Below are 27,838 nucleotides of genomic sequence, written 5' to 3'. Positions count from 1 at the left end.
AGAATCATTGAATGGTGTCTGTTGGAAGTGATCTTAAGTGACCTTGAAGATCATCTAGTTCCAACAGGGCAGAGATACCTTTCACTAGACCAATCTGCTCAGAGCTCCCCATCTAAGCTGGCCTTGAACATTTACAGCAACAGGACACCCACAACTTCAGGCAATTTATACCAGTGTCTAAGCACCCTCACAGTAAAGAGTTACATATCTAATGTAAATCTATCCTCTACTAGTTTAAAGCTACTCCCCCACGTCTTGTCACTACATGCCCTTGTAAAAAGTCTTCATGTTCGTTGTAGGCTCCCTGCAGGTACTGGAAGTCTGCAACTAGGTCACCCTGAACCCTCCCCTTCTCCAGGCAGAACAATTCCAATTTGTTAGCCTTTTCTCCATAGGAGAAATGTTCCATCCCATCTTAGCAGCCTTCTTCTGGACTTGCTCTAACAGGTCCATGTCCTTTCCTGTGTTGGAGACCCCAGAGTTGGATGGAGCACTGCAGGTGGGAGTCTCGAAAGAGCCATCTTGGTTCTTCTCTCCTGCTTCTTTCCCTCTGCACTCCTTTGGTAGCTTCCAGGCTGTTGCAGGGCCAACCTGGCCAGCATATCACTGCACCAAATTTTTCATTGATAGAGGTGTCCCCAGTGAATCACTCACATCTGTCTACATCTGTGCTCCCCAGACAGTTTGAGTCATGAACTAGTACAGATCCCAGGAAATTAAGATCCATGTTCTAAAATAACTGGCAATGCAAAAGCAGTAAGCCAGCTGATGTGGCATCATGGACTACAACCAACCAGCTACAGACTCCCATTTGGAAGCCACAACTCAAATTTACTGCTTGCCTTTTGCAGCACAGGTTTGAAAGAGACAAAGTTCTATGCATCACAAAGATGAACAGTAGAAATTACACTAGAGCTACCTCTTCTTTGCCTCCAAAGAAGGACAGAGCACTAAGTAAGTTCATATTAGTTCCTTCTTAGTGCATATTAGGACCTTATTTTGCAGGCCAAAAGACTAGAAACTCTTTCAAAATCTACATCTGAAGAAAAGTGACAGCATACAGTGAGTAGAGCTTCTGTCTTCCCTGCTACAGGAGATCCAACACAATGTATCTTTTCATATTTGCAATTGTGTTGCAACACTGAAGTAAGAAATGCTAATAATGCTGAGTGATGTTTACAACTGATATAAACCAGCAACTTCATAATCACAAGATGATTCCTTTCTGTAAAGGTGACCAACTCTAAGATAAATGATTTTAGCATAGATTTATTGAAAGACAAACAATAATTAAATAGCTTTGTTTTCCCAGGAAGGAAACTAGCTTGTATGGCCAAAAGAAACCTATTCAAATTATTAGTTGTGTGACAATCAGATCTTTTTCTGCACTGAGCTTCAGCATGCTAGGCTATTGGTCTGGCCTCCTCAAACACTCCTTCCCAGGCATCCAATAGCACTTTGCTCTTACTAAATGCAGTACTGAAACCTGCCAGAAAAAGAGAGAAAGAGACTGTTCATAAAGTACCAACTGTGTGCCCCTTACAAACTGGCAGAACTGACTCTGCTTGCGTTCTTAGATTAAAATCGTTAACAGTGAAAAAGCGTCTGCAGTTGAGGGCTATTAACCCAAATGTCAAGCAAGGGAGAATTTCTACGAAGAAAGGGAATGAGAGAGGTTTTTTAACCTATCTTTGAATATTAACAATAAAGTCCAGGTGGTAAAAAAAATGCAGCATAAAATGCTAATTAAATTTTCTGTTCAAATCTATAACACTTCTTCTGAACTAGATCCTATGGGTTTACCATTCATTATGTTCCATGGCAGTTTTCCAAAAAGTATTTCTCATAATATTCTTGAATGTCTGCTAGTTAAATGTTAACAACAAAAACTAACACGCATCGAGCCTATTCATTTGCTTTTAAAATGAATAAACAGGCACTCCACTGTTGATTACCACATTCCTGTATCACTGGAGGGCTGCCAGCTGCAGTACGTATATAACGTTAATATTTGTTTTTTTGCTGAGTGGCAGTCCTCTGCGGTAATTATCATCTTGCACCTAAAGTAAATATTATTCTCTCGCTGCAAGTAGAAATAAAGGATTGACTCTTCCTGTATTTTTACTGTTTGCTATCCAGTCCGTCCTGTCGGTACGCGACGTGCCCATTAAACGTAATTCCTTGAGCCCTCGTTACTGGGGCCATCTCTTTTGTCTGTAACCAGTGAATTACGAGGATTAGTCCCTCCTCAGAAGATCACCGGCGCAGAAACTCCACGGGCCGTAACCGAGCAACTCGTCACCGAAAAGCTACCGGGAGTAAGAGTTCCAGAGCCGGCCTGGGAGTGCGGCGGGGCCCGGGAGCGCTGCGGGACGGGCGGCCCCCAGGAGCGGGGCTTCACCCCGAACCGCGGCGGGGCTGCAAAGGCTGCGGCCACAGCGCCTTCAGCCCGAACTGCCCTGACCGGGCGGCACGCCGGGGCAGGGGGGGGGGACAATGCGCCCATTGATCCGCCTGAACCGGCGCTCCCTGCGCGTCCCCGCCAGCGGGCAGCCCCTGCCCGGACCCGCTCCCTGGCGGTGCTCGGCGCAGCCCTTCCGCCCCTTCCAGCACAACAGCCCAGAGAGCTCTACTCCAGAACAGCGATGAAGGCGCTCACCGACACAACGGGTGGCTTTGCCCGTGAAGTTAGCTTTTCTGGGACGTACGCGCCCGCACAAGCCGGACACGCTCCAACTCGGGCAAACTCCGCAGCAGGTGCCGGGAAGACCCGGCGAGCGCTCCGCAGCATCTCCATCCCCCCATCTCACCCCAACCCCAAACACCCGTCCCGCGGCAGGCTGTCCCCGCGGCCGCCCCGGCCCCAGACCCGGTCCCACCGCACTCACCAGGATGCCCATCACGTCCGCCCACAGCTGGGCCAACACCTCCGACGTGCCGCTCTCCGCCGGGGCGGCGGGGCCGTCCGCCCGCTCCCCCTCCATGCCCCGGCCCGGCCGTCGGATCAACGCCGGCTCCCCGCCGCCGCGGCCGGCCCGCCCCGCCCCGCCATCCTCGCTCCCTCCCCCGGCCCGCCCCGGGACACCGCGGGACGGCCCCGCCGCCGCCGCCCTCAAACTTTGACCCAGCGACAGAGCGGCTGGGTGCCTCCTTCCCCTCCCGCCCTGGGGCTCGCCCGGCGCATGTGGCCCCCCCCAGGGCGGCAACAAAGGGCCCAGCGCCGCCCCGGCGGCTGCGCGCACCCCCAAAGTCGGGAGCCGCTGTCGGGACGCGCGTGGTCGCTGCCGCGGCTCTCGCTGCGCCTCGCAAGACGGCCGGGAGCGGCCAAGCCAACAGCGCTTTCTTAACACTGGGGAAAGACTCTAGCAAGAGGTGTCAGCCGCACACATTACACGGCGGCAGCGCAAGGGGCACCCTGTTAGTTCAGGTTTAGTTTGGGTACCGGGATCGCATCATTCTCCCAAGTAGCGGTGGTCTGTCAGCTATCGCCCCTGAGAACTTTGAGAACGTTGCCTCCCCAGCGTCCATGCTTCGTGTCCCCTCTGGTACCACCCCCAATCCCCATTACAGTCAAATTAAATAATTACTAACTTCAGATAGCAGCACCTGCATTCTAGTTGGGAAACTGCTAAGTGCCCACACACACACACTTCTTGGGCAAGGCACATTAACAGTGGCCAAACCCCACTGCCTGTGGATGGAAGGAGCGGCAGAGGTCAGCAGAAGAATGACCCGAAGGCATACCCACCACCTCACACCTCAGCCCAGCTTCTGCTGTGACCAGCAGCAAGGAAATCCTTTACTCTTGGTGCTCATTGTTAAGCTTTGAAACGTTTAGATGCTTCTTGAGAAGCTACTGTTTCAAGCTGTCATTTATTGGAAGCACCTGTCTGCACGGGGTGGCCGGGAAAGCGATGTATTTAATGGATACACAGCTGTCATACACTGGCCAAGCATTTTGAAAGCTCACAAAGCTGAGCAGTCAGAAGATCCTGCCAACATCCCTCCTGCCCTGCTTACTGCCAGGCTGTATGTTACATGCCCCGCACCACCCAAACACAACTCAGAGCCTGCCCTAGAAGCTGTGCTCCCCTCCAGGCTCTCTGTTCAGCCCCGGGGTCTCCTGGCACCAGGCTCCCCTCAGCCCACTCACCAGCCCTACAGCTGACAAGGCTCCCACTGAGGGCACAGCACCGGCAGCCTGGGAGGGCTGGAGCAACAAATGATACCATTTGCTGTCAGGGCTAAAAATAGTATCTGGAGAATGAAAAAAAGGAAAAACACGCTCATCTTCTCTCAATATTCTCAGCAATACTCTTTCTGTCCTGGAAGCTAAGATTGTGCATTTTAGTTTGTAGGCTGGCACTGGAGAGAAAAGCTGACCAAAACACTTTCTCATCAACTGCCAACAAAGAAAGTGACAAGACTTTTCTAAGCACTCTATTACTGCAGCTTTTGCTGGAGTGGTCAACAGCACAAATTGAACAGAGAAAAGGAGGTGGGGAGCAGAGGCAGAAACACTAAAAGAGACTTATGTTGAGAGAAAGTGGTAAAGAAACCATCTATGATTTTACTGACCCTCCTTTAGGATGTACATGTAGAATACGCCCTGTGCAATGCATCTTATTGACTAGTAATGAGAAATAATGAAAGGCCCAAACCAGGTATAAATTTCTTCTAATTGACCTTTAAATTGTACACAACTATAAGCCTATGAAGTACAAGACTAAAGGCGTGTCAGTGAAGTCTCTCATACTCTGAGATGGCTTGCATAACTCAAAACTGGTTTAATTAGTCAGGGGTAATTTACTGACTGACCCTCTGAAATTCATGTTGAACCACTTACAGTAGTAATGTCAATCTACTTTAAAATATCTGAATAAGGCACACTTGATCTCAGGATTTAAGTATTCTGGGCTCATCACACACACTATCTTCTGTACTTTGTCTTTTTTATAGATGGAGGCGTATTAAGAAAAAAACCAAACAAAACAACAACAACTCTGCAGCACAAAGCCTAAACCCCCTCATTGTTGTGTCTGGGCGGCAACTGATTAAGATCAAATAGGTGCAAGGGGCAGTACTCCCACTTGCCCGGCCCCTCCCTGCCGACCGAGGTCATTACTTCTGTGCAATGATGACTACATCACTTACAGAAGCAGGTCCTGAATAGCTCCACTTTTCAGCCTTGCAGTGCAGGTAACAGAATCTAGATTATAAATTGTGGTGGTCCCAGAGTTGCTTCTTGAGCCATTATGTCATCCCTTTTGTGGAGACAGCAGCTTTCATCAGAGGAGCATGATGCATGGCTGTGGCAGTCTTCCCCCAGCCTTTAATTTGAGACACAGAGCCTTTGATTTCAAGAAAGTGAGATAAGAAAAGAAAGATCTTGCAAAATCACATGACTACAGGAGCAGTTGCTCTAAAACCAAATGGACATGAGGGAATCAAAACAAACCCATGCCCTTTTACAATAGCTACCAACTTCTATGGTCTTGCAACTATAGTATTTATGCATTTTCAGACATTCACAACGTGTCATTTTCACAAAACATTCAATGAATATGATATGTTAAAATAATTCTGCTCTTTCCTCAAGTAGAACCACCCCCACCTTCTAGATAGGACAAGGTTCCTCTGTTTTAATAAAGCATTTTGCAAAAATCAGCTGCAAAAAAGGTATGGGAGTTTTAGAACAAGCAGGAACTTATATCTTACAAGGGTTTTGAAGCCCAGCTATGAGCGCAGTATTTTGTGTTACAACTGCTACTACAGAACAACAAATTATTTGGAATTTGACATGTCAGAATACAGGGTTTTTTTGCAGTTTTATCTGTAGTTGCCTAGACAATAACTTGAACATCTACAAAAAATTGCTCTCTAAAAGCATCTTGTGCTGGACCTCACTACGGCTATTGGAAGAAATAAATCTGGTCAATTTCCTGAGATCTTTGTGACATTTCACAAGAGCTCTGACCAGGCGTGTAACATTCAGAAACCTTGAGAAATGGTCATTGTGCACCTTCAGGCCAGCACTGGGCAGCAGGGCAGCAATCCGGATACGATTCCCCAGTGTGTTGCACTTGCAATGTGGCTATGAAGCTCCCCATGGTTGTTCTGCAAATCTCTGAAGAGGAGATGGAGGCAATTGACACATATGTGGTCAATCTAGTCTTGCCGAGTTATGGCAGATGCACTGTGCCTACGAGCCTGGCTTATCACTCCATCAGCTACATGTGGGTGTAAAGTTAATATGAGTTCCTCACATATACAAACCAGGCAGGATTAACCAACTTGGAGAGCACTAGTCTGTATTCAAGAGAGATGGATTTTTTTTGTAGAAGACTACTCAGAGCAGGATCCTAGCTCCAGGTTAAGGTGGCCATAGATCTTTCTCCTTTTTTTTACTGAGGGTTTAGGGAGATCACCTTCAATAGGACAAATTCTTTCTCTGTGAAAAGCATGAACCTCAAATACAAACCTCTTAGTCATTAAGGCAATAGATTACAAACTTTCTGTTCCAAAGCAGTGCGTGCCATCTTGCCACAATGTCACATAAGTGTTTCAACAAAGCATTTAATAAGGAAAAATTGCAATATGTGTCAAAATAAATTGGACAAGCCAACATGCGCTGTCATAACCAAACCATCACAAGTGTTGTCACCCACATCAAATGCATTTATTCCAGGAAATCTACAACCTCAAGCACTTTGATACAAATTTTAAACTATATGCAAGAGGGTGATATCAGGTTGCCTTGGAAAGGGGAACATGCTCCACAGAGTAAATGGACACCAAACTTAATGGGTTCCTGATAGATGACCTGAGGGAAATGGCTTCCTGCTCAGATACCTGGCAATTAACTCTGCATGCATGAACAAAACACATGAGGTTTCTCAACATCACTAACAACACCCTGCCCAGTAGATCAAGTCCAAATCGGAACATCAAAGCCACAGAGAAATAAATAAGCAAGCCATTGTATGCAGAGAGGCTGCAGGGAAAGGGAGAAATAAAAATTCCAGCTAGCTCCTGCAGGTGATCTGCCAAAGCCCTAAAACTCTTAATACAAGCACATTACAATGGAACACACTATTACCAGTGATTGCATCTTCTTTCAGCTCTCTCCCTCTTCCTGCTTGGTGGAGGTCATTAAATTGAAACATGCAAAGTTTCACATCACAGTCTTTGGAAATGCAGCTCTTAGTAGTTGCAGGCTCCATCCCATCAATTTATTGAGATTCATCTTAAAACAATTTTATCTCATTGTCCTCGCTACATTTTTTTCAAAGTTGTTCTGAAATATAATTTCTTTTATCTCTCCCCTAAATTTAATCTTTGAATTATTTTCCTTAAGAACTGTTTAAGCAGTATTATTATTTCTGGTAGCACAGTGCTTTGGAGTAGGGATCACCTGTATCAGCCAAAGGGGCCAGCAGCTGCTCTTCAACAGAAAGCAGACATGCCAGCAGATGCTTCAGAAACTGCTCTCTGCCATGGGATAGAGTGGGGACCCACGCACTTGACCCATCAGTCCATCTGACAAGCAGGCTATCACTGTCCCAGACTCTCCTAGAATGTACATGCATAAACTATGAGAGAGTACAAGATCCATCATGCATCCATGATCCATCCATTTGCACATCAGACTTCCAAATATTCCAAAGACCACCTTTCAGTACCCTCTGCCAGTTAGACAACTGTAGAAAATAAAATGTTCCTGATTTTAGAAGCAATGAAGAAAGCACTTATCCAATGGCTTTAAAATGGATGGTATTTAGATTACATACTATATGCTGTACTGTCAGAAATCATTATTTATCCTTTTAGAGGTTTAGGTGTCAACTCCCAGTCTTACTATCAGCCTCATGACTAAGCAGCACATCCCAACACGAGTGGCACACTAATATGCCCAACACAAACCAGATGGAATTAAGTCTGTTTAATTCTATCAGTAGAAAGCAGTTAGGAACAACAAATTGCTTTATTCTGATAAAAGTCTGAACTCAGCACATTACACCCGATCTATCATTCCCCTAGCTATCAGTACTCTGGTAGATTAAAAAATTAGAATTTTTTATATGCCCAGGGAAATTATTCCTGTAGTCTTAATATTTTGGGCTAGCACCAGACTCAGTAGACACAGAATCAAAATACAGTAGCTGTGACTTTACATGACAAATCATATAAGGAAAGAAATCTGAACACAGCAAGCATCACAGCCCTCCTGGAAGGATATCTTTTGACTCATAAGGAGAAAGGAAAGGTTCACATCCTTCCCTTCCTGCTCCACAGAGGCCTCTCATATCCTGCCCAGTTGCCCTGTCATGGAGCACAGCATCATGTTTCTTGACTGGGAGGCAGTAGCACTAGCTCAGCCAGTGGAGGGGCTCTGGGAGCTGGAGCATGACTGGTGAGGAGCACATATCCCGAGGGAAACCACAGCCATGATCCTGCTTAGGTGCACATCAAGCCACTCCAGAAGTGCCCGCAGATAAGGACTCCAACTACTTCCCACAATGCAAAGCACTTTCTGGAGATTTCCCAGAAATTACTAAGACTTTTGTTCTTTGAGTTACTTCTACCTTCTCCACCTAAAGTCAGCATCCCCTCTTCTCTGCAAAGCCAGTTTTGAATGTGTTATTTTTCCCTGTCAACATTGAAATAGTTAGCATTCACTTTTTTTCTTAGCTTTCTGCAGCACTTTTTACAAAATGTTTTCTAAACCTTAATTAATTTTTCAGAAAGAAGTTCAGCATCCTTTGAGATAACCAGGATTAGTCTCTGCAGTGTCATTTACAGGAGGTTGCTCAACAGATTGAATTGTTTTCATAAGCAGCTGCTAGAAGGGATGCACACAAATCTTTTTTGTAGGAGACTTACAAAAGCCATAGAGACAGAAGTATTTAGCTCAGTGTCCTTTGGCTGCTCTTCTCCCAAATAATTTTAGAACTGTGGAAGTAAAAAAAGGTGAAAAGATAGCCTCAAAACTGGGAACAGAACTTCAGCCTGTCCTTTTCCCAGATGCAGTGCCCTTAGATTCCTTTGTTGAAACTCTTAATGAAAAGGAGTCTGATGATCTCATCCTAAAGCACATCATAAAAGTGGCATAAGGTACAACTCAATAGTGTGTGGTAACTGTTTCAGAGATGCTCAGTGCCAATGTAAATGTCACTCCAAGTCAGCTGTGGAAAGATGAGAAGAGCATCACCAGAGACAACCAATCTCACAGTGTGACACCTATATTACTACTCACTTTGTGACCAGCACAAAATTTTAAGATAAAAATGTATGCATCTCAGAGATGATTCTTATTGCATCCCTTTGAAAGCAAACAAGCATTTTTAAAAGTAATACTTCCTGGGAAAACCCAAGAGCTTTCATTAATTTCAGTTTCATTAATTGTATCTTTGAAAAGCAACCAAGCATGAAATGCAAATATAGATCTTTTTAAAAAAAGTTTCCTGCCTGTTATAGAGATAAAACTTTACAGAGTTGCCCTTAACAAAATATTATTAAAAATATTATTACAACAAAGTACGTGTGATGCAAATGTGTCAACTGTAGACAGTAGAAAGAAAACAAGAGGAAGAATTGTTTAGCTTCTCATTCAGAAGACAGCTTCTATCCAACAGTCACCTCTTCCACTCTTCACCTAACACCCATTCCCCAATTACCAATTAAATTCTGCCCCAAAATATAGCAGAACAAACTTTTTTCCTCAAATGTTTATCTGAAAGTTAATACATTTCCCCTCACCCCCATCTGAACCAGAAAAATCCAGACCCTACCAAAGCTTGAATTTCAGTCCCACAAGGATTCAGAACTGAGCTTAGGCTTTGCACCTTTTAAGCCTGTGTTGTAACTCACATAAATATATTAGCAGCAAAGGAGTAGGTGGGCCTAGTTAGTGCAGAAGCTGACCAAAGAAACCTGCCTGATGCTCTCAGCTAGGCACAGGTGACCAGATGTGATAATTTGATGTTTGCTTGTATATCATTTCAGCCTGAGGTCAATTCTCCCTACTGCAGCTACTGGACTGGCTTCAACTTCTTCTTTCAGATCAGTTTCTGTTGGGGCAATTCCTGCTCCTTTACCAGAGCTTCTCCTCTTGCTTCCATCCCTGGAAACAGCTCTCATCAGCTCTCTTCCCTCACTTTTCAAACAGCTGCCCTATCTTTCCTTTTAAATGCTTTCTGCCCGTTCTCCAAAGCACCACATTTGACATGAGTGTCCTCCCCATGTCAGAGCTGTGCCCCTAGTTGACCCGTGTGCCATGCAGCAAACCCAGATATGTACATAAAGAGACAGTTTATGGAAAAACAAATGGCAGCTGACCAGCAAGCTGGAAAGCAGTTGTGGTGCAATTTCTCTTGTAATGATTGGTGTTCAAAAATCACAGATGTCAGGCACCTGAATATTACACTTGAATTTAAATATAATGAAATTTTAACAGTAAGAATTCTGAAGTGTTTCAGCTTCCAATTGTCTAAGTCATTAGGGTGCACTTAGGGTCACATCTTCATCCTTTTATTGAAAAATAAAACCCAGAATTTACATTTCCATTATTTAGAATGCAGCCGCAAATTGAAATTTTTACATCACTGGCTGCAGGTGCTAGGATGTTAAATAAATCATCAAGAAAGTGATGAAATTTGGAACATTCACAAGACTGACAATGTAGTCAAGATGATAAGTATTCATTTCAGCTGTGACTGTTAACACTGGCATCAGCTTGATCCACAGAGCCTGTGCTCCTCTAGAGATGCCTTATTCTTCACTGCCCAGCAAGCTGTACCATCAATCACTCCGGACTCTCTCTCAAATCAGAGTTTCAAATTGCCATGGAAAAGTAGAATAAAACCTGCTTTGCACTAACAAGGAGTAAAGTATCATATCCAATCTGTAGATTTCATTTTTCCTATATTATTAATAGCATGTTTCACTTCATAAAACTTCATTAAATACTAGAGAAAAGAGCAAAATATCTCTAGCCTACAAGCAGGCCCACACTGCACTTCATGTCCATAAATTCATTGAAGGGGCATGACACACTTATTACTTCTGCAAAACAGCAAGGAGGGGGAGTAATTCCAAGGAGCAGCTGCTTCCAGTTAGGGGAGCTCAGCTGGAAAGGAGAGGTGCCTGTCAAAGTAATTAAAATGAGAAGAAGCCATCTATCTGAGACTTTAGCTTTTAAGCACTGGCCAACCCCCTCCCAAAATGGAATTAAAAAAAAAAAAAAAAAGGCAAGTGAAAACAGGCTTAAGCATTGCTGAAAACATACCTCCAAGCTATTCTCTCATTAAATATTTTGGGAAGTTCACGAACAGAAGGATTATTGTGACTGTGGTGGTGTGAGTGGGAGGAATTTACCCTCCACAACTGAACCAACTGCATCAATGATGATAAAACAGCCCTTGAGGGCTGTGAGCTTACTGCACTGGTTCCATGTTGATTACGTTTTACAGGGAAATGTTTTTTGTCTAAGTATATGTAGAGTAAGCTGGTACCTCTAGAATTATTTTTCTGTTCTCAGAAAAAAAAAAATTCATTTGCAAAGATTTAATATTTAGGCAATTCTATTTTACAAAGCCAAATATGCTGCCTCAGTTCATAGTATCCTGTAGCAACATATGACTAACCAAAAGTAATTGAGACTTAGGTTTTTGAAAATTGCTAATACACTTGATCCCCAAAGTGCATCACATGTTCCTTTTGACTACTGTGGGAAGATGCCATTTGTGAGTATAAATTTAAACAAACAACTGTTGTTTGGCTAGATGAAAGTTTAAGGGACTGGAAAGGATGCAGTGATTATCTGAAAGCATGAAGGGTGTGTAAACACCAAGGGGAAAGCCAGATTGCAGATGGCTCAAGAGGGTGTAACTCAGGGCAATGAGATAAATGTATGTGTTTTTAAGCCCTGAAATACTGGCTCATAAAATGATGACATTAGTTGTGTATACAAACTGGTCAGTTTGGTCATTGCTGTGTGTCATTGAGGACAGAATATGTAAAAGGGAATTAAAAGGAATGAAAAAAAAATTGCTATATTAGTGAGGGGAATATAAGAGACAGCAGTAGCAACCCTGTGTCTTAGGGATAGCCAAGTGACCTTATGGATTCACTCTCTATGTGCTGTCCCTACTGCTGAGGAGGCAGCAGCAGGGATGGGCGGTGATCCCACAGGGCTTTGGGCTAGATACAATCCATGACTTAATTTCACATGACTTGCAGCTCCTTGAATTATTTTGGATGGTTTTAATGGATGACTCTAAGGGGTATGCTATCTGAGCAATTGCTTAGAAGCCTGAAAAGCCTATGTGGCCCTTAGATTTCCCATGGTAACACATGAGGCATTTAGGGAATACAGAAGCACAAGTTGTCAGCAAGGTATCGGGTCTCATGTAGACAATTTTCATTACTCACCAAATTTCAGGAGTTTATATAGAAATCTAAAACTCCTAGAAATAAAAATTATTATATTATTGTATATTATTTATTATATTTGTATATATAAACTTCATGTGCAGACTGATCTAAGAAAGATTGCCTTTTGACTTGTCAAAAAGACAAATTCCTTACCTCCTAAAAGCATTCTCCAAGTGTTGTGATACCTTTTTAACTCCTAGCATTCTCCAAATACATACTAATAGATATGGACTTCTTATGAATAGAGAGTAAATATAATTATCCTCTTGGATAGTTACTTAAATTAGTTTTCAGTGTACAAAACATGATTTAAACATATGCTTTCTATTGCCTGTACTTGCCTAGCTAGTGTTTGTCTGCAAACAGAAAATAAGTCAAAGGACACCCAAACATACACAATATTATCCTGATCTGTAAATAGATTTCAGCAAGGGAGAAACAGGTTTTAAATATTTTAGCACTCATTTCCCAAAGAAGTGTGTATGTACACAGGTAACAAAGGTTAAATAGCTGGATTGTTTTATACGGATGCATGAGAAAGGATTGTAAAAGGCTTCAGATATGACAGAAAATTCAGGGCAGTGTCAAAGGGCTAAACAGTATTAGAGTACTTAGTGAGCCTGGTGGTTTCAAATAAGCTTAACCTGCTCATTTTCATCCAAGAATGCCCAGCTTGGCTTCAAGACACAGGACTTTGGCAGTAATAATGACTGCTGTCTCCATTTCTTGTTCTCACTCCTGTGCCATGGTAATTACAAATGAGGGCTCATGAAGAAGATAATTCAAGAGGGCTAAGGGAGGGCAAGCACGGGGCTAGAAAGACACACAAATGAGTTATATAATGTTTCTTTTTCTACCCTATTATCCTGTAAGAGTTTTAAACAGCCAAATGGATTTGACAAGAATTAATTTTGTCAAATCAATCTAATTTCCTACTTTGGAGGATAATTGGTGGTGGATAAGAAGTAGCAGCAGCTGGAATACATATTGGATTTAATAAGGTTTCTGCCTTATTCAACACAGCTGATGCCGTTATGAGGTGGTACACAAGTGGTTGAAACAAACACTTTCAGAGATTAGTTTTCAGTGGTTGGCACCAAAGGGAAAAAACATATTGAGTGAGGTTTTGCAGGGATCTGTTTTTCAATATTTTAATTAGCAGATTGGCCAGTAGAAAGAGAATATGCTCATTAAATTTACAGATGACACACAGCTTAGAGTGCTTCAAAATAGCTCCTGAACACACATCCAAAAAAGTCATCTTGCTGCAGAAGAGCAAGTTTCATAGGAGGACATAACAGTACAGCCAATGGGATACAGAACCATGTGCAAGATGCAGCAATCTGTGCACTGCTCACCAAGCCCAAGTCATCAGCTGGAGTTCTGGGCTGTGTTTTGACCCAGTGAGCCCTAGATGTAAAGACTAACACAGACTAATGAGAGAAAATGTTGAGGACAATCACATAAATGAGATGTTTACAAGCAGAGATTGAAAGAATGAGGATGCTCTATCCAAGCCAAAAGAAGATTGCCAGAGAATAGGATAATAATTTTCAAATATGTAAAACCTTTGCTCCACTAAGAAAAACAAACTTCTCTATCTATTGGGGATAGGGCAAGAATGAACAGGTTTAATTGCAGCTGGGTCAATGTTCAGTTAAACACTAGAAAAAGCTTTCTAACTGCAAGGTTCATAAAAGTAATGGAATTGATTGCCTGGGGTCAGTGTGGTGCCTTCGTCATTGTCTAACCTGTTCTCAAGAACCTCCCAACATCCATTATTTTAGTACAACGGATTCTGCTCTGGGGCTTGGAGTTGGCTGCATAACCTCTTAAGATTTCTTCAGTCCTTTTTTATTTTATTTTTTTTTTAAATAAATGCTTTTTGTATTTTAATTCTTTAAAACCAGACTGTGAAAGTCCTTTGCACAGCAGCCAGCACTTACTCCAAAGGATGTCTGAATAGCACTCATACCTAAAGGCCAAGATACAATGCTGCAAGTTAGGATTAGAATTTACAGGTATCAAGGATACCACAAAGGGTATTGAAATACTTTGCATGCTAGTGCCAGAGAAACAACCACTGTCCTCTGGAGAACTGGAGAATTTTTATACAGGCTATTTGTAAATCCTATAATTTTGCTACTGAACTGAAGATCTATCCGAGGGTTTGCAACCACCTGGCCTGCTTTTAATATTAACATTTGCACAAGATGTTTGAGTGGCTGTGGCAGCATGTAACTGATATGACTGAGGATGGCAGTTGCCAGAGGGACAGGCTGCTGCACAAGGAAGCCAAGAATCTCAAACTCAATATGCTTCATAAGAATAATTCTAAAAATTACAGCTGCTCACGGGTAAGGGGTTTGTTTGTTCATTTATACTCCAACTGAAATGCATTAAATACTGGCTTGGATATTCCTACCCCTCTTGGTCATATTCAGTGACAATCACTATTAATTACAGCTACCTTTCTGAAAGTGAAATCATCACCTGTTTCTCCAAAGAGGCAATTGCTGAGGAAACACAAGCATCTTTCAGGATTTAAATGCTAGAAGCACATTGCAAATATGGTTTTCTTGTGTAAACCAGACCTGCTAGGGAGTATACAACTTTCAGGAGAAGTTACACTTGAATCAGCTAATTTGTGTTTTTTGTATGAGACATAGGTATGTGCAAGAACTGAGCATGATGGGGGCATGCCAAGATTAAAAGTATAAGCAGGACCTATTTTCTTCTCTGAGACCTTCTCACCCACCAGTCTTTTGGAAATAAGACCCCCACCATTTCCAGAATCTCAAAACTGGACATTTGCAAAATCCCTCCTTTGGGAGTCTGAAATGGGAAGGAGGTATGTGTGCATTCACACATCTCCAGAGACAGCATTTCACAGACATCTTCGTGTTTTTTACACATACTCAATTACATCTGTCATTATGGGATTCCACAGACTGTGCTGCTGTTTATACTAAAATGCATGCCCACAATAATATCTGTGGCTATACCTAATACAATGTATGGTAGCCAAGCCAACAGCAAGTGACCAACCAGCCAAAATGGCAAATCCAGTGCAAGAAGGTATGAATTCCCAAGGGGTTTCACAGGCCAGTTAGTGTGCTATTGCTCTCCCTCTTTATCCAGCAGTGAGTTAAACAAGCTGCTGCTGGGGAAAAGAGAGCTAAAACTCAATGGCCCACGCTGTCCAAGGCAGGATGCATGGAGAATGTATGTAAGGTTCTGTCAATTAGATACAACAGTAAAATGGCATCCCATCTGCTCTGCAAATGTCAAAGAGCTCCATGGCACCTGTCTGGGGAGGAAAAAAAACCCCAAACACAAAAGAGCAAGAGTTTACCACAGATTTAAATACTCCTGTAAAACAAAGGTCTCTTTGTGCTAGAGATTTCTGCAGCAAAAGTACTTTGGAAAAGTTTGGATTTTTTTTCAGTAGTATTTTATATCAGAAAATGAAAAAAGAGAAACCCTTTCCACACTTGCCATACCGCAAAAGTCAGAGTCAGTTTTGTTATAATTTTGAAGGTGCAAAAACTATAGCTAAAGACTCCCCGGATAGGAAAGCACTCCCTCCCCTCAAATACAAATTTTGAAAGAAGAATTAAGTTGACAACTTACATTTTATGCATCTCATTCCCCTGCCAGAAGGGCATTTGTAGTAAATTCTAAGTTTGCATATTGTAAAAGGTACAATGCCAATCAAAATTCACCCACTCATTTCCCTGGAAACAAGAGCAGTCTAAATGAACAGCAAGAAGTTTCTTTCTCCTTCAATATCCAGGCAGGATTCTCCCAGTTGCACTGAACAGACACAAATCCCAGCACTCCCTTTGTGCAACTTCTCAGCATTAGCTGTTTATGCTTGCTTTAAAATGTCTGAATACTAATGAAATTTGCACAAAACAGAAAATTAGTGTTGACATAGATACAAAGTTATGATCAAGGCTTCTGAAAAAAGCTTTTTTCTCCCTTGGTATGACTATCTTCTCTGTTAAAAACTCAATATAAAGTCATCAGTGGCTGGACTTTATCATGGTTAAAAATTACCTTGGCAGCTGTAAAAGGGAGTTCCCTCTTTTCAAAGCAACTTGCCCAAACTGCTTCAATGCCAGCCACCCACAAGTGAAGATATTATAATTCTTGCAGTAACAATGACTGACAAGTACCAAAATTAGAGGTACTGAAGTCAGAGAAACATATGAAGTAAAATAGGAGCTTCTGTCTACACATAAGGTTCTGGAAAGTCTAGAAGCAAATAGTGCAGGAATAAATACAGAAGTAGGAAATTAAAAGTAGTGGGACCACAATGAAATTTTTTGTGACAAGTGTTTCTCAAATAGATCTCCTATGTTGTTTCACTTTCTAAGATGTTCTGGGAGCTCTTCTAATATTACTTAACATGCATTGAGTGTTTATTACAGAAGCATCACCTAAAGAACAAGTTCTTTCATATAGTACTAAACATTGCTTATAGGTTAAAAGCATTTTCACTCTACATTTAAGTCAGAAGTAAAGGGTGGAGATACACAAAGTTAAAGTTATCTGCAATGAGAAACACAGCAAATAAGTAACTGAGCCAAAAAGGAAATCAGAGTCTTCCAAAGTTGTGGTCCAGGGCACTGCCAACTGGACCACGCTGTCCGTACTCCTTGTGCTGTAAATAATCATGCACCAGTACATGCTGCACATCACATGCTCCATGACTCTAGGAAAGCAAAGATATTTTAGGAAATTATCTGTTTTGCTGAACAACTTTTTATACAATGAAGTATAACAGAAATAAATCTGCTAAAAAAATTACAGCAACAAGAGGAAAAAATAAGCAGCTGAAAGGAGACGCTGGTAAATGGGAAGGGGAAATCCTCTGTAAGAAAGTCCCAAATCATGTAAAGACATGGAAGCACTTGCTGGAAAGTAATAATTCTGTACTATAAAGTGCATGCAAATGCAGAGTTTCAGAAGGACCTGAAATATCAAATATTTTTGAAGACTTTTTGCAACACAACTTGATACACTAGAACTAAAACTATTATAGCTAGGAGAATTTTATCAGCACTGTGATCATTGTGGAGGGTAGCATAGGGACAGACAGTTATATTTCAATTGTATTTCCCATGTAGAATTATACTAATGATAATTATAGAAGTAGTGGTTACTGCATCCTAGGGAGACATGGTCATCTTTTACTAAAACTGTATTAAAAATTAAGAATCACAGAGTATTCAAGTACAACTGCACTAAACTAGGTCTATAGGATTTACAGTGATGTCTTATTTCAGGCTCTCACATCTTTCTGGATTTCATGTTTCTCCATAGTGAAAACTATATGGCAATATGGTGAAAGGGGGGAATGAGAAACAAGATATTTAGAATAATTTAGATCCTGAAGGCCTTTCCAGATCAACATCTATGGAATAAACTGACTGCTTAAATAGATAGCAGATGCTTCCTCTTGTTTACTAGCAGTCATGCAGGTAACAAACACTGTGAATTCACCACTAATTCCTAACAGATTGTATCTGAAGCTGTGGTTTTCCGCTTGTGGTTCATGGACTTCTGAGACCTTACTAAGTATCTTAATGAAGTCCTTATAAAGTCATTAAGAAAATTTCTTAAGTTTTTAATAGTCTTAACTTTACCACACTGATTTGTATCTGTGCCTAAACATCTTCAGGAATACAGAAAAGTTGCAAATCACTTTTGCTGCTGAGAGTCTGAAACTAACTAGAAAGTTATGGTGTCAGACCGATGGTTAAACATGCAGGGAATGGCATTTAACAATGAGTACTAATGGTAGCCACAACTAATCCATGGAAATTGTTGCAAGCAAGAAGTATGTGGGATAATTGCTTATTCTGGGTCAGTTTAGTAATCAGTTCTCATGGCAAAGTCTGAGGAGTTAGGTGACTAAGTAGCACAGAGGCCCTCAAATACACGTACACTACACAGAACTGCACCATCTTTAAAGCAAGGATGAAGGAGCAATCAAGTGGTGGAGGTGGCCACAGTATTTTCAAGGAAATGACAAACACTTTCAAGACATCACAAGATTTTTCTCCCAAGTGTTTTTTAAAAAACTATTTATAAGTCTGTTTTCCTTGGTTAGGATCTTGATTTTCTTCCCTTGCTGCTGTTTGCTCTTCAATTTACCAGGAGCCCAGGTGCGCCTTGCCAGTGTGAGTTCACTATAAGGTCACAAAAGGGACAAGAACAAATAGTAAACTCTGGCCATCATATTAAAAACCTGTGTGCTAAGAAAATAGCCATGATGAATAAACCAGGAGGAACCGGGTATCTCCTTGCCAAAAAAGGTAAGAGATTTAACTGGCACAAGAGAAACTTTCTTGGAATTCACACAACTGAAGTACTAATGTAGAAAATGTACAGCTTGTTTGGGAATCAGACAGGGGAGAGGCCTGTGGTTGTATTTCAGCAGTAACCTAAACTCATCCCAAACTCAGAGCAGAAAGCCCAGTTAGTTTGGGAACATTAATAAGGGAGGAAAATAGCAAAGGTTCTGATACTGTTCAACAGCAAGTACAGATGACGACATCAGGTATAAACCAGGCTGAATAAAGATTTTTCCTCAAGAGTATCACACACAGCAGAACCTGAAGGTAAGCAGAAAGACCTAACAACCCAATTGCTGCTGAAAAACAAGCACCACAGGCCACTAAGCATATCTTTGGTATGTGAGAGGATGTGGTCATGGCAGGTGTGGTTTGGGCATGAGACAGGGAGAGACAGACTGAGTCCTCTCACTCTGAGAGAGGCCACTGGCACGGTCTGGGTTGACAAAGCCCTGCCAGCCCCTTGCAGGGCTGCCCCACACCAGCACCCCAGTCCACACTGTCTCTGCCCTCCAGCTGTCACAGCCATGGACAGCAAAATCCTCCTCCACACAAGTCTGAATAGGTCAATAGCACAGGCCCAGGTACAACAGTGCAGAAGACAGAAAAGGCAAGTAGATGTTTACCTTTATGAGTCAGAAGTAGGTGTCACAGGTGCCCCACTGACCTTTCAGTCTGACCTAAATTTGCAGGAAAAAGTGCTTGGGAACAAAGAATCACACATACTACTTGTAAGCACATAATGATTTTGAGGTCAATTGCTTTTGCAAGAAACTTTGTAAATTCTTGTCAAATAAAGTTAGTTTTTGTTCAATAGTACAATAATACACCTTGCAAATAAGAAGGAAGCAAATCAGATATAGCTCCATTTCTGTAAGGTTCCCAGTGCTGCTTCACATGGCATATTCATGAAGAAAATTATCTACCTGGAACTGTGCAGGACAGGGAAACCATATCAAATAGTACTTGCCAGTAGTTCCTCATCAAACTGGAAAGATGCATCAAGACATTCTGACACTACTCAGCATTTTTACAGTGTACTGGTTTAGGAACTGCTCATATTTTGAGTCTTGTGATCAAGACATCCATTTTGAGGCTCTTCTGGAGCCTCAGTGATCATCCTCTCCAGATCATGGTGCTCAGCAGAAATCTGCAAGAAGGCCTGAGCTGGTAGAGGAGACCAGAAAGCACTAAAAACCACGAGTAAAAGAGGACCATGTCTGTTGATAAGAATGATGCAACCTGATTTCTGAGTTTTCAGACTGCAGAAAGCTAGAAGGAACTGCAGGAATAACTGAGCAGATTAGATACACAGATGGATATGGAAATTGGAGAAATGGCCTAAGACAAAAGGGAAACAGTATGCAAAAAGGACATATTGTTGCAAAATACTTCACTTGGGAAGAAATAAGTTAGGAGGATGAGCAGGGGATGGGAGACAGCTGGCCCTGGGGCAGTTCTCACAAAAGGATCTGCAGCTTCAGGCTGAATATGAGTCAACTTCTTCCTTGCTGTCATAGAAAAGCAACTATTATATAAAGATTTACTAACAGATGGCACGTAAAATAAATCTTTTGCTTTCCTCAGCGTTGCAAGACCTCCATCATCCGAGCTGAGACTCATTCCTGACACTGCACTTCAAAAAAATCTCAACCAGTTATGAAGAGTCCAGAGGAGAACACCTCAAATAACCCAGAGGCCCAGTTATTAGGTCTACTAAACATCTCCTTCATAGGAGCTAGCACTTGCTCAGTTGGAAGATCTTCAACCTAAGAGTTTTGACAGTTTACATTTCCTTGCCCCTCTACAAACACATGAAGTTATATAGGGTTTTTTTAATGGAAGTGGAGAAGAAAACAGGGATTTTTAGTCCTCTTGATTTTACAGTGCATGAAAATACAATTTCAGCATATTTCAAATTCTGTAAAGAATCCACCAAGCATAAAAAGAAGCAAAAAATGTACTGGGGGAGAATTGCTTACAGGTGAATGCTCATTATTCAGGAAGCCTAACCTAAACTTGAGCAGCTGAGATCAAGAATACTACCTATTTACAACAGTCTATAAGAGGAAGAAAATTGAAAACATTAAGTTGTTCTTAATATTTTATGAAGAACCATAGAATAATATCCAATTTTTTAAATTTTTAAATTATTTTATCTTAAAACAGAAAATCTGCACTTAAGAGATCCTCCCTCCATGGTGATACCTTCATACAAGATATTTCAAGTGGTGTACTTCAAATTCCTTTAAACAAAATGTATAGCACCACTACAATATATTTCACTTTTATTGACTTTGCCTACTTTCTCCTTTCAGAGGAATACACATTTAGCTTCAGTCCTCTTTTGTTTTCATTTAAAATTCTTATGTAACACAATATGTGAAATGATCAACTTGTGGAAATCCACTTATTTGTTGGAACAGGGATATCTGCTGGAACTTTAATAATAATTTAGTTCAGTTCTACACATAACTTGAGGAATTAAGAATCTTAAAATTAATTTTGTACCTTCTGTTATAAAGTGTATATACTGTAAGGTACTATAAAGTACACTTTATACTTTCAAAAATTTCAGAATTCATTTTGCTGAAGTATAGTTTGATTATTTTTAAGTTTCTGAGTTAAAAGTTACAACTGGCTTATACAAAAGGCACTGCCATTAAAATAGTGACAAGTCCTCATTTCATTGCCAAAAAAGAACCATATTATCATAAGCTTTCACACACAGAAAGTTTGTAAGTCATGTAAAAGTTCCAAGTGAAAACCAAACGTTTTCTGATTTAATTAAAGGCCTTTGGTTTGACACCTAATTTAACTCCCAGAGACTGAGAAGGGAATATTCTGTCTTATTGTGCTCTGGGATCTTAAAGCTCAGCATGTTGCTAACATCCGTGCATCATTGGAAACAGGCCTTGGATGCCCCCAGGCACTTTTTTTTTTTTTTTCACATCTTGACAGCATTTTCTCAACTGAATTACCCCCACCCATTTGGCAGACAAAAGGCTCAGAGGTATGCTCTGATTCAAAGGCTTTACTTTGTAAGGGAAAGTCACTCTTAATTGAGATTTCATTTCTTGTACCATCCCTGGGGAGTACTAACAGTTTCAGCCACCCAATGAATCATTGACTTTTTTTATGTTCTTCCTACGGGTGCCCTGAACAGAAAATTAGATCTAAACTAAGTGAACACATAGGAGCAACATTGAGTTTCTCTTGCCTCTAAAACAATGTCAATAGGTGACTAATTGGAAGATGTAGCAAATGGAAAACGACCTGAATTCAAGCTAAATTCAAGAAGAAAGTTTTCACTACTATTTAAAGCAGAGAGAGAAAAGAATACCCCGCAGAACTTTTTATCCACATCCTACTGCTCAAAATTTGTATTCATCACTCTTTCTTTTCAATTTAAACATTCTTCACATTTATATTTATCAACAAATTTTATTCTAAAGGACAAATGAAAAGTATGAACCAACACCTAAATCTTACCTATAATGATAATTAACTGTCTAATTTAATTTCTTACTTTTTGTGACAAGAAGACAGGAAGCAGCAGAACTGTAATGCTTCTATTTCTCAGGTGAAGCCAGTTTTCAATCAAATATTCAATGTCAGGAACTACTAAATTCAGCTATAATTAACTATATGATAGATTAATAAAAAGCAACCATGCAGTCTATAGTTTGAAGACACAATACAGAAATATATGAAGATGGAGTGATCTCAGTGACTTACCATCTGACACTGATGAACAGCAACTAGCTTGATAGGAATTATTAAGTTTATTCTTCTTTACAGCCTAGACTATTCTCCAAAGCATCTCACTTCTCCATCAACTTCCAGACCCAGAAAGGGGAAAAACCCCCATCAGCCATCAAAGCAGCATTTCATACTCCAGATGTAAAGCATCAACAAGCCAAACAGTCTCATTCCTGAGGAAGAGTCACGTGTCCTAAAAATGCTGGGTAACCACTCTTTCAAATACAAAAAAGTATATTGACAGGCACATACCAAGGCTCAGAGGAGCTGAGCCAAGAGCCTTGCTGGCTCTCCAGCACTACATTTCAAACAAAGGCAGAGCCACCCAGCTGCAGTTGCCTGGCTGCAGCCCCCCCCGCCCCACTTTGACAACACCTTCTTCCTTTCCTGCTAGACATGTGTCACTTCCACCACCACGTGCTGGCTGCTGCTATCACTGACTGCCAGAGCACCAGGTCTGTGCCTGGAATACACGGGTTCTCTGGCCTGAGAAGGGAGCAGCCAGCCCTGCTCCCCAGCAGCACTCCAGCATCACCCTGAAGGGTACCCTTCACCCAGACTGCAGCCTTGGCACAGCCCAGGCTGGTCCCTCCACGGCTTCCCCTCCGGATTGGACCAACCCAAGTTCTGCCGGTTATGAAAATGGCTGATAAGGGTTGTCCTGCTAATTTGTTGTGGCCCTCTGAATCTTATCTAGGACTAAAAACAGCAGAAGCTTTGTAGCTGCACAAATGAAAGTGAGCTTGGAATGCAGAAAGCAAGCAAACGTGTTGAAAACTGTGACTTGTACACAGACAGAAAAATTTCTCTTACGCATATGCCCACACACACTCATGAAAGATTTTAAATGTTAGGCCCTTAGCAAGATCCCCTCATGTGATTTTCTAAAATGCCTTTTTAGCTCTATTTGGAAGCAAATTAAAAAAACCAAAATACTCTATCAAAGACATATCACTACAAGTTCAAAAGGGGAAAAATTATTCTGAGACGGAGTGCCATATGTAAAGTCCCACTACACTCTTGTAAGTCAGTGATGCTCTCAGACTTCGCCCCTTCAGGTTAAAAATGTCTTGCTGTCTTTATTAGGAGGGCAAAAATGGCATTGTTGTTTTGAAGTACCAGAAGTGGGAGAAAATTGCTTCCTACAGATGATGGTGACTGTGATGATGTTAAATAATTGCACCACACTCCATTACTTGCATAAGCTCACCTTTGCAACTCAGCAATTCCTGCATTTGCAAAGCCAAGCTATGTTCTAACAGCAGCTCTTTCCAGATGTTATAGGTGGCCTATTCATCTGCCAACTATTCCACTATTAAATTGGGCAATTCCTGGAGGGTCTGGTTCTGCTACACTCCTGTGAGGACAAAGAGGGCCTGACTGCAGTATTACAGGAACAAACAGCACGGACACAACATCCCGACCCCACCAACCATCCCTGCTGCTGTGGGAAGAGGAATGAGGCTTGAGATTAGGTGAGATGCATACAGCCATCATCCTTACAGTCCAGGACAGGGATTTACACCCTGTTTACATTCAGTGGCAATGGCCTTGTGGCCAAAGTGAGCAGAGGCAGCCTTATTTCATCCAAGCACAATGCCAAACTTGCATAGGAGCCAATAGGCAGAAACATCAGGGAAAGGACAGCATGTGGGGTGACAGTGCAGGAGGGTTGGGGGCTGAGCCCAACAGCTGAGGGTCCCTGACAGAAACAAAACAGGAAGGAAGCAGGAAACAAGCTGTTGCCTCTTCTCAGGGCTTCATTTCAAGTCTTGAGAATCTCCTGTTTTCATTAAAAGGAAAGGAAACCCCGCTTTGTTTACTGCTTCTGGTATCAGAGAAAAAAGATTAAAGTGAGCTAACTTTAAATTCTTCCATATGCTTCCACAGGGTTTATAATTTAGAAAGTAAATCTGAAGACTTTAGCAATCTATTTTTAACCTCATGATTCAGTCTGATTCAAGTATATATTATATTGTATATAATCATGAAGGGACTAAATCCTTCTTAAGAAGACTTCTATATGCTTCTTATGTATGTGATCTTTATAAATGTTTAATAACAAGTATCCAATTAGAAATGAGCGTGCATTCAGAAACCTGGTACAATTACCCCACACTAGGAAATCTATAGCAAAAAAAGGGACAAAAAGAACAGTATGCACTGTGCTCTGTCTTATTTGTATGGCAGTGTCAGACAATTTTCAGTCTTCAAGTTGATCGATTTCCCCACTGAAAGCAAAGCTTTACAACCTCTGCTGTACAACATCAGAAAGGAAAGGCCTAAGCTTCCAAATTTTAAATATGAGTAGGAAGTAAGCCAGTGAATTACCTTTAGCTAGTTCTCCCACCTTATATTCATTGAAAATAAAAAATGCATAATGTATTTCCTGAGGAAATTGTATTGCCATCAGTCTTGTGTAGTGCACTGCTGAGGACAGTGTCATTGCATGTGCTGACTCTACCGTGCATCAGACAATAAAGATATGGGGAGAAAGGGGCTGAACTTCTCCCAGGGCCACACAAGAAGCTCCTGCAGCTGACCATGGTGTCCCCATGCCAGCAATCCTGTGTCCTCCCATTGTGGACTTCTCTAATGCCTCCAGGTACCTGGGTCTGTGAGCACAAGGCATTAACTCATGTTAATGAGTTTTCCTCCTGTTGTGCCTCACTCCCTTGACCCTCACTGATTGCCACAGTCTGCTATAGATAAAACATTTGTGTATTCCTGTATGCTCCCCCTCCACATCTCCTGACCAGGACATTTTAATGCCCTCCTGCAGGAGAATCTGTGTCTGCTCCCATTTGCCTCTCTTGCTCGATGCCTTTGTTAGCTTGTTTCCTCACTTTTCCATGTCTCTCAAAGACTTTTTAATTGCATCTGCCTTGCCTGCCAGAGTGCCTCATGCTTTCCCCTCCTTTTCTCAGGCACCCTCTTCTCCTTGTTGCTCACCCACTCCATTTTCCCACCTCCTGCTGCATGAGAGAGGCAAGAGGCATTCCTGGGCATCCAGGCACTGACTTCCCAAACTGTATCAAGAGACTAAGTGGGGAAGATACTTGCTGGTTGCCATTCATGGATATGAGTCTCGGTCATTTGTTCATTTATCTGCCAATAAAGTTATTCTGTTATCTATTACCTGTCAATAATGGAGAGATATTCTGTGGTTCTCTTTAATTCCTCCACTGTCAGTTTGTTAGCCTCAGGCCAAATCCCCCAATTCTTTAAGACCATGAACTGAGTTTGTCACGCAATGTTTATGCCTCTAAACAAAATCTATGCATTGTTTATGTATTTAAACATAAACATAAATGCATTAAATGTTAAATGCATTTAAACAACCCTGCAATGTTTAAATGCTACAGATGTGTAAACAGAAATGTTGTCTAGTGGAATGACTTTCCAGGCTTCCAGTTAAATTGAACTTTACACACAGTCTTGAAAAGTGGAATAAGAATTTATGGCATGTATCCCTCTAAAAAATCAGAAGTGCAGAGATAAAAACAGAAATGACACAGAACAACTAAAGAAATTGTCTTTTTCACACAATCAATCATTAACTAACAATTTTTAAATACAGAGCAATTTTCTACCTTTTCTAGTCTTCCTCTACTCTTTCCTGAAGGAGGATCAGGATTGCTAATTTGATTATGGTAACATGCATCTCATTTCAGTGATGATGGTTTTATTGCGTTTCCCTTGCTATGGCTGCCCAGAGCTGAAAAAAGCAGTGCGAGGAGAATGTGAGGGTTTCAACAGACCGTCCCTCAGCTCTCCCACAGGCAGGGCTTCCCTGCAGCCATACCTCCCACAGCCAAGGGAATGAATGCTCCAGAAGACTTCCTTGGCCAGGTGAGGAGGTTACCATTCAGATAAGACAAAATTCTTACACCTTGGCAGGGAGTTTGTGTGCTTTCAGGTGTGTATAACTCCACATTCTTTTGATGCATCTTTGTGAAACATCCCCACCCTTGATACTTCAGCAAGCCCAAGTACTGCTTTTCAGGCATAGCCAGCCTCTGCTGGAGTAAGGAAGAAAAGGCTATCTCCCAGAATCCATCTTGGCTTTTGTTCCAGCAGACAGTATGGATTTCCAGTCCAAATGACCAGAAAGGACTCAAAATTAATGTAATGTAAATTTTTTGAAGGTCTACTGAGTTAAGGTTGAAATAAACTGCTGTCTGAAATCCCTCACAACTTCATGCACCTTCCCAGCAGCTTTCTGGCCATGGGCTCCTGCCAGAAGCCACTGCCTGGCAGAGAAAGGGCAGAATCCAGCCTGGCAGCCTGTCACACAGGATCAATGAATTGGTCTTGGTAGGTGATTGGTTGTGGATTCCTGGTCATTGGTCTGCATAACAGTCCTGGGTGAATCAATCACATCAGCATGTCAGACTTTAAAGCCCAACTGCTTTTTGCTTTTACAGTTGGGTCGGGGACCTGGTTACAAAATGGTTCCAATTTGAAGCACCAACAGACCCTTAAGAATATCCCATAGGCAAGCACAAGCCCCAGGCTGTCTGATTTGTATGATTCCTTGTTCTGCTTTCTCTTTCTTTTTAAATAAGAAACAATACAAAGAATGACAACTCAAATTCCGAGTCATGCTGTCAGGAAGAATAATAGACCTATTCTGTACAAAAATGCCGGCATTGTTGGTTTGTTTACTTCATCTGTAGCATGGCCATGCTGTGGTCAGAGCTCTGGAGACAAAGCCCCAGCTCTGAGGCTGTTTCTGGGTGCTGGGCAGGGAGATCTTTTCTCTCTCCTGCTTTTACCAGGGTGGCAGAAGCAGTGCACCCCACCCACCCCCATAAGCAACACTGAGGGCGGGAGCTGTAAGATAAATCAGAGACATCCAGGCTTCCTATTAAATCTAGCCCTACTACTAAGAACCAGTATCTCAGTGACACGTGGGGATTTATAGGCAAAAAGCCTATTAAGCATGCAAGGGAGTTAGGCATGGCTAGTACAGCTCTGCACATCTGTGAAGAGGGTTTAAAGCTCAGTGTCTTTCACTGGAAGGGCGTCTCCAGAACTACACTCTGCTTCATGTCACCCCTGTAATGACTAATACACTGTTGGAACATCTCTATTAGACTGATGACAAGGAGGGGGTTTTAGAGAGTCCCAATTCAAATAAATAACTCGACCAAAATAGTCTGTTCCCATACAGCTATACCAGCCACATCTACTAGAAACTTTCTCAAGAAAAAAACAGAGAATAACAGTACTACGTGAAATCTAAGCAAAGAACAAAGTAAGAAAACCAAGGC

At 41.7% G+C, this 27,838-nt stretch overlaps 1 protein-coding gene across 5 annotated transcripts in view; it reads right to left on the bottom strand.

Annotated features, from left to right (window-relative positions):
* Positions 1 to 27,838, bottom strand: part of LOC306813091 (SAM and SH3 domain-containing protein 1-like) — a 515,485-nt gene that overhangs the window by 114,537 nt on the left and 373,110 nt on the right. For 2 of the 5 annotated variants that reach the window (XM_079328164.1, XM_079328165.1), the window contains exon 1: positions 2,889 to 3,041. The exons of the other annotated variants lie outside the window; for them this stretch is intronic. In XM_079328164.1, coding sequence (XP_079184290.1) covers positions 2,889 to 2,984 — 96 coding nt within the window. In that variant the 5' untranslated portion in view covers positions 2,985 to 3,041. Of the gene's footprint in view, positions 1 to 2,888; positions 3,042 to 27,838 lie in introns of those variants that run through there. 5 annotated transcript variants of the gene reach the window in all.

The sequence above is a fragment of the Erithacus rubecula genome, assembly GCF_903797595.1.
Source record: "Erithacus rubecula genome assembly, chromosome: 2".
Lineage (NCBI taxonomy): Eukaryota > Metazoa > Chordata > Aves > Passeriformes > Muscicapidae > Erithacus > Erithacus rubecula.
Note: the sequence above shows the minus strand (reverse complement) of the source record. Positions and strands in the feature narration are given on the sequence as shown.